The 10,716-nt window shown below is 40.6% G+C and overlaps 2 protein-coding genes across 4 annotated transcripts in view; one reads left to right on the top strand and one right to left on the bottom strand.

The window, feature by feature from the left end:
- LOC115246170 (protein lozenge-like) overlaps positions 1–4,907 on the top strand; it is a 32,990-nt gene extending 28,083 nt beyond the window's left edge. Inside the window, exons 5-7 of one of the 2 annotated variants that reach the window (XM_029824826.1) lie at positions 3,074–3,244; positions 3,805–4,291; positions 4,391–4,907. In XM_029824826.1, the coding sequence (XP_029680686.1) occupies positions 3,074–3,244; positions 3,805–4,280 (647 nt within the window). In that variant the 3' untranslated portion in view covers positions 4,281–4,291; positions 4,391–4,907. Of the gene's footprint in view, positions 1–3,073; positions 3,245–3,804 lie in introns of both variants that reach the window. The other variant, XM_029824825.1, reaches the window with a different exon arrangement.
- Positions 4,908–8,070: 3,163 nt separating this feature from the next.
- The window catches only part of LOC115246152 (brefeldin A-inhibited guanine nucleotide-exchange protein 3-like), a 14,939-nt gene continuing 12,293 nt past the window's right edge, over positions 8,071–10,716 (bottom strand). For both annotated transcript variants that reach the window (XM_029824800.1, XM_029824799.1), the window contains exons 20-22: positions 10,439–10,668; positions 8,644–10,222; positions 8,071–8,427 (exon numbers count right to left, since the gene is read on the bottom strand). In XM_029824800.1, the coding sequence (XP_029680660.1) occupies positions 8,284–8,427; positions 8,644–10,222; positions 10,439–10,668 (1,953 nt within the window). In that variant the 3' untranslated portion in view covers positions 8,071–8,283. The remainder of the gene's footprint in view (positions 8,428–8,643; positions 10,223–10,438; positions 10,669–10,716) is intronic.

The following is a 10,716-nucleotide window of genomic DNA, read 5'->3' as shown; positions in this document are numbered from 1 at the left end:
GAAGAGCGGGGGCGGCGGCTAGATGGGAGGGAAACCGAGAAACGACGAAATGACGGCGGTCGATGGACGGTTCGTTAAGTAGATGGCTGGTCGGAGGACTAAGCACCAAAACCACCTCACTGTGGTTTCACACCCGCGGAGTGTGTGTGCGAGAGAGAGAAAGAGAGAAAAAGATGAGGCTACAGCTCGGAGTTTCTTTGGTCAGGACTCGTGCGTTCTTTCGGTCAGGATCGATGACGATGGGGACTACAACTCTGCGATCTTTAAAGAGCAAGAAGAAGAAGAAGTCGTCTCCAGAGAATCGGTCAACGGCGACGACGCGAGCATTAGCGTGACGATCAGCTGTTCGACGCCGAATATCAAACCAACAAAGACGACTGACGAAATAGAGAAGGGTGACGTCGATCGTTATAGAGATTATTAATTAAATAACGATCGAGAGGCCATTTTTGGTTCGTTTGTCTCTATTCTTGGCACCGGATATTGGGTTCTTCGATATTAGATCATAGATCGCATGTGGATCAGTTCTTTCGAAAAATTTTCAAAAGACTCGAATCTAAAATCTTCCATTACTCATTATATTGTTGCAACATGAACGTGATTAATAATAATGTAGTGTTGTATCTGGAATAGCGCTAATTAAAATGTACATGTTTAAAACTGTCTGAAAAACAAATTCCAAACGTATGGTCACCGCGCGAATGAAACATTGCCAAGGAAAAGAAGAGGAAGAAGAGAACAGAAAAAGTCATCTTGAATGGAATCGAATGTCTCTCTCTCCTCTTCTCGTTCGTTCGCTCCTAGAGCGAGAACCGGATCGGGGGAAACGGACTATTATCCAACAGATGGTCCTGTGCCGACACCGATCTGACTAGAGTGGTGTGTTTGGGCCTTTGTTTTGTTACCGTTGTTCCGGTAATTGCGGCAAATACGCTGCCATTTTCGGTAATCAGCCCCTCGAGCGCCTTGCCAAGGCGGTCCCCTTTGAGAATTCCGAAACGACCTCGACCTTCCGCTCTCGGTAGGCGTAACGACAGTTTTATCCGATCGGTCCCGACCTCGACCTAGCCTCGTGGTAGATCGAGCTCGGCCGATTTCAGAACGATATCTCTAAAATTATATTACTCGTCACGCGCGTGTCAATGACTTGGATTCATGCATTTCTATTTAAAAAATTAGAATAGTGGTTCGGAAAAATACTTGGCATGAAAATGTCAATTTACAAATTGACAGTATCACAAATACAACGCAACAGCTGATATATTCCGAGAAAATATTATTAAATAGGAGATACTTATGTGTGTAGAAGATTATAAATGAATTTGCGAGAGAGGAAGATATTTTGCATATAAATAGTTTTCTTTCGTATGTGATACAGGTATTTCCCCACTGCTTGCACGCAAAAGAGGTAATTCCGATGAGTTTCGTGTTAATTTTCTCCGAAGCTATGTGCGAACGAAATATTTAGCATAACTGCAAGGTATAATTATCATTAAACACGTGTTGTGTTAACAGAGGTTCTATCAACAGTCACGCAGAGCAAGTCGTTTCGAAATCTCTTTCTGAGATATAATATATCTCTTTACGAAAAGACAGCTGAGATGAGTTGGCAATTTTTCACGACATAAACCTGAACTCTAAAGTTTCTCAAGACAAATTTTCAATTAATTCTTCTCTCAACATTTTTTTTTTCTTTGGGAACTTTTTTTCTTTGGGAAGATCTTCAGATTTTACATAAGAAAGCTTGGAGTAAAAAAAGAAATTTCGGAATGTGTGACAAATAATTATAAGTTGATGAAGGAATTTCGGAAACGAAATAGATGATGAACATCTTGAGAATCGAATTTTGTCATCAGCTGATCCCGATTCGCCCGTTGATGAGATTCATCATCGTCTTCGCGGATTTTCCATCAGTTTCTTTCGCTTGAGAAACGTTTTTATCGTTTCGAAAATCCCGGTACTTTATGATGCATATTCTAGTGATAGAGAGACGCAGGATAAAATAATATTACTAATACTTTCTACAAATAGAGTCGACCGATGCGCGGAATCGTGATTTGAGTTTCTTTCCTAGAAGCGAGGTCTAGTGGAGAGAAGAGAAGGTACGGCAGATTGCAATTATGAAACTTGTGATACGGTAAAATGATTTCTGCCACGACTGAAATACACAAGAATATTGCCATACTTGGCGTATGCAACAAAGGAAACCTAATACAAGAAGAGCCAGGAGAAAGATACGAAAGTCGTACGGACTATTCGATCGCGAACGATTAAGATTCTTTTATCATCGGAATTGTTACGCAATCACGTCGCTCTTTACTTGCTAACGATCTTAATCTTGTCGCGACGCGTGCATCTCACGAGACACACGCGTACGATGCACATACACACATTCACTACCAGCCGAGCGCTTAAAACTTCCATCGCGACTTCTTCGATTCGTGACTCATGTCAATTAATCTGCCGGTTGTTACTCACTCGAAACTCCGTTACCTCTCATGCGATTTGCTGCGCATTTTAAGAAGCGTGTTTCACGGCATATGTGCCAGCAATTTAGTTTTTGTTGAATTAATTTTTAAATATTGAATTTATTCACAAATTAAGAAAAGATATATATATATATATATATATTTTTTTTTTTGTTAATAATATTTTACAAGACAATGCTTTTTTATCTTTTATCTCCATCAAATCGTAATTTAACATCACACATAGAATACGAATTTTTAATATATATTATAAATGCAGAAATGTAACTTCTTAGTATTGTATTAAAAATTCGTATATATATACATAATAAATTCATTGTTTAATATCCTTCTATATATATACATAATTTATTAAAAATATAAGAGAAAGAATATCAAATAATGAATTTATTCAAATAATAAATTTATTAAATATTGAAGTTATTAAAAAATTAAGACAGGATATATATATATATATTTGTATGTGATATTAAATTACGATTTGATGGAGATAAACGATAAAAGTATTGTCTCATAAAATATTTATGGTCATTTTATTTGCACAATTAGTCGATTCTAAGGAAAAATAATTTCTTCTGTTACAGATACGGGTGTAGGTACCACGGAATGGACTTATCCATCTACAGCGCCGACTTATCCGGCTCCTCCAGTCAGCAGCAGCGGGTCCTATTCCCCTTTACCAGGCGGTGCGTTCTCGTATCCAGGAGAATCATTGTCGCATCATCCGACGACGGAACCGGTACCATTGCCAACCGGTATGATCAATTAATATACAATTCGATAAAAAACAATGCAATACAAAAAAGAAAGTGAACTAATTTACACCGCTGATCCGATAATGCAATTCGCCGACGCGTTGCTAATTAAGAAACACCTACGACGATTTAATTACATTCTGACGCATGATTCGTTCCAGGAAAAACTCCGCGACATGCAATCTCCGTTCGTAACGTGCAATCTGAAAGGGGAAGGGGAGGGGGGTATATTTAATTTGTATCTATTTTAGAAACTATATTACAGTCGATTCCCCAGATATGGAAACTCGTAAAGTCATCTTGCTAGTAATTTAGAGATGAAAATCACAATAAAATTCGAAATGGACGAAACATGTTTTACAGGCCGCGAGTTACAGCAACAGTAAAATCTTGGCAAAAATCTTCCACAAGAATGCAAATGTTATTAATAGATAACAATCGTTTTACATTCGCGCAATTTGTTCATTAGAAAATTTCCCTTATATAGGGCCTTGCAAAATTAAATTGTCTTCTCGAATGAAGAGTTGGGAAATCGAAGCGATTTTCTTTTTCGCTTGCAGTACTTTCTTCGGAGAATCAGCAGGATACCTATACGCCGAACTGCGTGTCCATGTACTCGGGACACGGCACTTCGCCGACCACCTCCTTGCCGCTGGTGCCGACCAGGCCGAGCGACCCTGACATCTTCGCCGGCAGTGGTACGGGCAATGCCGGCAGTCCCGGTTATCACTACGGTTCCTGGACACCTGGCCCGGCCACTCCGGTCCCGGTGGCCTCCCACAATTACAATCCCAATTATCAAGGTTACTACAACAATCCGAGTCAGAATTACATCACAGGTCCGACGCCTATGGTCCTCTATCCTCAGCTCTACAGCACCGTTAATCAGAATCAGATTCATTTACACCTGCATGGCGATCTGAGCGAGGAACAGGTCACCATAGCGGGCGGCAATCTCACCATCAGCAGCATCCGAGAGATCGGCGTGCTCGGGGAGGAGAGCGAGCAAAGAAACGATGTATGGAGACCATACTAAGAGAAGAAGAGGTATCTACCGATATGATTATACAAAATCGTCAGCGACATTATCGTGCGTGAATTTTTAATACGCGAGTTTCTGATTGTGGCAATATAATCTCTGATTAGTGCAGTGACGACATATAAATATCGACGAAGAAAGATAGCAGGATGTACGATGAATACTTTTTGGGAGGAAAAACGTGCGCGAGACACTCCATCATTTGCTGTCAGCCAACTCCTTCGAACATTCGCAACCATCCGTGCGAGTTGTCGCAACTGTGAGAACTCAGTTGGAATAAGCGATATCCGGTGTTTCGTAAGTAAGTGATCGCGTATGAAAGTGAAAATTATTGACTCGTTCACGTCGAATATGTGAGATAAAGTAGAGAAACTTTGGTTAAAAAAAAATAAAATGCACAACTTATGAAAAATCAACGAGAAAATCAACGGGTTAGATCTCGAATTTCTTTCGACTCATCTCGATTAATCGAAATGTGAGACTAATCAGTGACTATTCGCTCGTTTTCGATATAAAATTGAGCCGTGAGAATACCGTTTGATTCTTGATATTAGTCAAACGCTGTAACGTTGTAAATACACAAATATTTTCAGAAATGAAATAAAGTCTTGCCCGATAGGTTCCTAAATCCTTTTACTTAACATTTTATAAAAAAGTTTCACGTTGATATCAGAGCTAAAAATGATTCCTTCTACATGTATTCATACATAAATTAATTTTTTGAACTTTTTTGCACGAATTAATTTTAGAAAGGTACGATGAATAGAACAATACATTCTGATTGTCTTTTCAAATAGAAAAAAGTTTCGTTCGCATCATAAGGGCGAAAGGGGAAGGGAGGGCAACGTCGTCGTCTCTCCCATCGCGGGGGAACGGATAACCCTTTTTACGAGCGCAGTGAGCTCTATTTAATATTTAAAGCACGCTGGAAATGACGAACGGATGGATAGTTGCGGTCTGTCTGGTCGCGACATCGCCGGTTCGTCGTTCCTGCGTCCCTTTATTAGCGAGTCACCCTGTGCTGCTTCGTGTCAGCAAAATCTTTAAAGCTGTTTTGCCTAAATTAATCCAATGCTTTGTGCGCGATAATTTATTTATTTATTTTACGAAAAAATTTACAAATAAAGTAGCTAAATTAATTTATTTAAATCACAATTCAAGGCGCAATCGCTTCTAAAATTATTCGCATATTAATTGAAAAGTAAAAGGATTGGATAAATTATTTTCACATCATTTTCTAATCATTATATCCCAATTTTCAATTTATCTTGTAATGAATCAATCTTTCAGTTATTTAATTTATTAGATTTGGAAACTATGCAGAAATTTTAAATTAGAAATCCAGAGACGTAACACGCCATAAAAACGTACAGTCCATCGTATTCGTCACAGGAAATAATAGAAAATAATAGAAGATTGTCTCTTCTAAACGTACGTTGATGTTAAATTACTACGTGGCTAAGAACTTAATAAGCGTCTTCTCGGCGATTTTACCGTTTGACAATGTATATACGACGACGAAGTAATCTTCGTAACTGGAATCAAAGGTATAATAACAAGCTTAACGTCCATTTCTCAGTAAGTAACCCTCTTTCTCTCTCTTCTCTAATAATCGCATTGTTTGTTTCTGTAAATAACTGCAAAAAAAAGGAGTATCAGAGAAGCGATTTAAAAGACACAAGAAGAAATATCATGGTATTTTAATTATAAATAATCATACATATATAGTCTGTAACTTAAACGTTCTTTGTTCACTGAAAAAATCGAAATACCGTTTGAAGAGTGTGCATAAATTAAATACATTTTCTCTTCTTCTTTTGAGAGTAGATTAAACGGGAAAGAATACAATGACGTTACAATCAGAATCGCAGCTGATAATGGCCGCGGAAGAAGCCGAACAAAAATTTCTCCTACTTTGACGACTTTGCACTTAGAAGAGAGATCTCTTCGCTTTTCTCCTACTTTTCTCTCTCTCTCTCTCTCTCTCTCTCTCTCTTTCTCTCTTGCTTTCGCTCTTACTCTCTCCTCCTCTCTCTCTCTTTTGCTGCGATGTTTACAGCCCCGACGCATCTTGCGAATGGGACGCAACGAATAAAACCACGGAATAAGCCGAGGCGGTCGTCGCTCGTAAGCTTCTCTCTTTACGAGGATGACTCGACTCGCAGTCGACCGCAGACGAGAGTGTCTCCCGCCCTTTTCTGCGCCCGTTAAGACGAACTGAAATACGTTTCGTCTCGCAGGAAATGGTCGACATCTTTGGTACCAGCCGAGCATGGCCGATGGAAATAAATCGCGCGATACCCGCGACCTCGATCGAGAAAAAAACAGTCTTTTTAAGCATCCTAGAATCTCCTAAAATATTATTTTTGTGAGAAAAGATAATACACATCCAATCTTAATAACATATTTAACGATAAGGAAGAATTCACGACACAATTCAAGATATATTATCGATATCAGAAATTAAAATTAGATCTTAAAAAAAACATCTTCAAAGACACGTACAAAACGATAATTTAAATTTAAAATAATGTGTATGTACCTCGGATATTCGAATTTATTTATTTAACGTTCGTACACATCTTCATCAGATACACATTTCACTTGCAAACTGTCATATATATATATATCTCATGGACGCGCTTCAGCTGTATATTGATCTATAACGATTTTTCTCAATCATTTCTACTTCTTGTACATCTAGATGTATTTTTGAAGGGAAAAAACAAGGGATACATATAGGCACGTTTTATTATCAATTATTAATCCCTCCATTTTTAAACCATCTGATGCTCAACAACATTTACAACGTTTATGGAATATACCGTACATAGAGAAACATCGGAGATAATATCTGATATAATATATACATCACACAACGTTCAATTATATTATCTCTACGTGTCAATTGCACAAAACGAGAAATACAAATTAAATCAACAAATAATAAAATTATGGAACACAATGTGAAAATTGAATATTATACATTACGTTTTAATCTTAATTAGATTTACGCCAGCAATATGTCTCAATTACGTTGTATACAATAAAATATAGTCGCGCTCTAATATAATCCGCTGCTAACGTCTCGTCGAGAGATCTTTCATTCTATTCTTTCATGAGAAAACGGAAATGCGCGATAAATAATCGCGAGTATCTGTACCGGCAGGAGAAGCTGCATATAAAAAATGACGGTACGTTTCACTCCTGGAGAGATATCGTTTTGGCAAGTGAACAGAGAGGAGTGTGTGTGCCAATACCATCCGCTATTCACGAGACGAGTCGCCCGCGTTCTCAAGCTCTACGTGTTGGAAGCAAAAATCCGGGCGCTACACCCGGCACTACGACCGAACCGCAAACTACAGTTAAGCGCAAAGAGCATAAAATGAGAATCGAGGGATGTGCGTGCGGAATGGATCGTAAATAAAATCCTTGTCTCCGACGTGTCGACGCGGGGAGAGAAATGGAGATCCGCGTGCGGAAACGGGAACGCGTCGCACACATGTTTTTTTCATTTTCAAATTCGATATAATTTGCATCGATCCTATGATCTTCTCTCAATTTGATCGCGAATGAAATACATTAATGGATCCTGCTTCATCTCTCTCTCTCTCTCTCACTCTCTCTCTCTCTCTCTCTCTCTCTCTCTCTCTCTCTCTCTCTCTCTCTCTCTCTCTCTCTCTCTCTCTCTCTCTCTCTCTCTCTCTCTCTCTCTCTCTCTCTCTCTCTCTCTCTCTCTCTCTCTCTCTCTCTCTCTCTCTCTCTCTCTCTCTCTCTCTCTCTCTCTCTCTCTCTCTCTCTCTCTCTCCTCTCTCTCTCTCTCTCTCTCTCTCTCTCTCTCTCTCTCTTGGATTTTGTAAGCAATAGCTTCATCACAGTAACAATGAAGAATATGGAAAGAATAAATTATATATCACGAATATATCAAATCGTTCCTTTTTCGGCTTTTCCGAGAGTCTTATAATCTAAGGCTGCGATTGCGCGTAAAACGCGATCGCTATTAATTATTTGTCAATCCATAAAGCACGGCGATACGATGGAAGAGAGCCGAGAGACGCTGCTTCAGACTTTGATCTACGGCGTGCCTGGTTAGTGTTCGCACGCCGCCTACGAAAACCGGAAGTAACGGTGCCAATCGTTCATCCTGCAAAACAAGTACGTCTGGTGAAGAAACGATAAAATGGAATGTGAAAATAATAACGTAAATGATTTACAGACTTGTACAATTACTCATAAATACTTTTATTTGAAAGATCAAATTATTCACTCGAAGAAGAATGGTTATCTACAATTTCGAGATTGATATTAGAATCTTTTATGACGCGATGTAAGAAAGTTATATAATATATTGTACACTCACTGGCAAAGCTAAGGCCCATTCCAGCGCAGTGCTCAAGGTATCCGCCCATGCTTTCCTGTGGGCTTCGCTATCTTTATTAACATTTCTCCGCTGAAACTCCACCTCCTGATTGGCAATCGGCTGGCTCTCGGCTGCACTTATTTCCTTATTTCCTTCGTCCCGCAAAAAGGGATTCGTTCTAAAACCACGCTTGCTGCGTTCGTAATCGCGCAGCAGTTCGTCTATATTTTCAAGAATCTGCGAAGATTTAGTATTACTTTTGTCCTCCTCTTCGATACTTCGATTTGTTTCCGGTTCGCGAGGCTCACTGGATGTCGTCCAGGTTGGACGTCTCGTTTCGCGGAGCTCCATCACCGATCTCGGCCGAAGATCCACGGATTCTACGACCAGCGATGACTTATCTGCGTCGAGATCCGCCGTAGTGATGAACGTTAAGGATTTCCGTCTAGATAACGGACATACGTCACTACCGCGTCGTTTCGGATATGATTTCTGGTATAAAAAGTTTTCGTCGGAGAACGCTCGATTTCTATCGAGCATCTTCACATTCGCCATGATTCTCATGGAAGAGGCGTCGTTCGACTCTGTTTTCCAGAACGGCTCTAAATTACAGCGGAGATCGTCGCTATTGTATATCATATTGGGAGGCGCCGGTGTCACAGCATCGTACTTGGCATCGATATAATCCTCACTGGAGGTACCGCCGGAGCGATCGAGATAGACAACCTTCTCTGTGACCGAGCCGAGCCTGGACATCGGTCTCGAGTTGTCGGTTTCCGGCTCGGACTGCGGACCAGAATCAGTCGAGTACTCCGCGGCCAAGTCCGACAGTCTGAACGGCCTGGGATCATTCTCACATTCAGCTCCGAGCTCTTCCAAGCCGCTCTCGTCATCCAAATTCGGATTATACACGTCGACATCATCCGGATCATCCTGGTCGTCTTCTTGGTCGTTCAGTTGGGCATCAGGGACGTCTTCCTCCAACGAGCCGACAGGCGCCGGAGTGCTGGTAACGAGTCGATCGTCGATAGCCTCTTTTCTGGTGATCTCAGGATAATCGTCGGGCTGTGCCACCAACAAGAATATCTTTCTCTCCGTGAAACTATCGACCTTGGTGTACCTGCCGTCCTCGTCGAGGATCACCTCAACGTAGGTCTCACAGAGCTCGTCGAAGATCATACGTAGTTGTCGAAGATATTTGGTGAGCTTCCGATGCTTTATATCGTAGACGCACTCCCGATCGCTCAGTGCTGTCCCTAGAATGGTCTTAACCAGTTCCAAGGTTGCGTTTAGTTCCTCTATCTCGCGCAAGCACAGCTCCAATAACGTGATGATCTTGATGGTCCAGGCAGCAGCCGCCTGACGATATAGATTCGCCGGCTGCTCGAGATTCGCCACCTTCTGCACTAGAAACTTCAGGCCAGGTCGATAATCAAATTTCAACGCAGCGACGTAAGAGAGATCCAAGATGGAAAGAAAGATCTCCACGTGATGCGGATTTAGATGGGACAGGTAACCGCGTTTGACGTTTGGATTAGGCGAGCTGCACAGCGTCGAGTGCGGGATCACATGGGACAAGCTACGGAAACATGTCCTTCATGATTATTATGCACCTATGTTATTCTACATATATTTTTTTACTAAATTTTAAATTTATTAAATCAAACTATCAATAACTTTAATACACATTTTTCTGATACACACACGCACGCGCGACAAGTATATAATATTACATTATATAAATATTATCTAGTAATTTGTACTGCTAAAGATTTCGAAATAATGACGTACAAACCTTGAAATTGAGGTGCCGGCACCTTGTAGAAGGACACTCGCGATGCAATGAAGCAACATCTGGTGTACCAAAAGTCCGACCACTAACGCGCGCAATTGAACTCTAATGATGTAGAGATCGGGATTGAGAGTAGTACCTACGGCAGGAGGATACAAAAGGAACACGTACGATCTCTCGTCAGGCGACCGCGAAGCATCCTCGACGCGTGTCTGTTCTTCCAGAAGGAACACCTGAGGACACAATCGCGAATTATGAAATCCAAACTTGTTTCAAGCAGT

This window comes from Formica exsecta, unplaced genomic scaffold, assembly GCF_003651465.1.
Source record: "Formica exsecta isolate Colony F162 unplaced genomic scaffold, ASM365146v1 scaffold139, whole genome shotgun sequence".
Lineage (NCBI taxonomy): Eukaryota > Metazoa > Arthropoda > Insecta > Hymenoptera > Formicidae > Formica > Formica exsecta.
The sequence above is the reverse complement of the archived record's forward strand: the minus strand, read 5'-3'. Positions and strand labels throughout refer to the sequence as shown.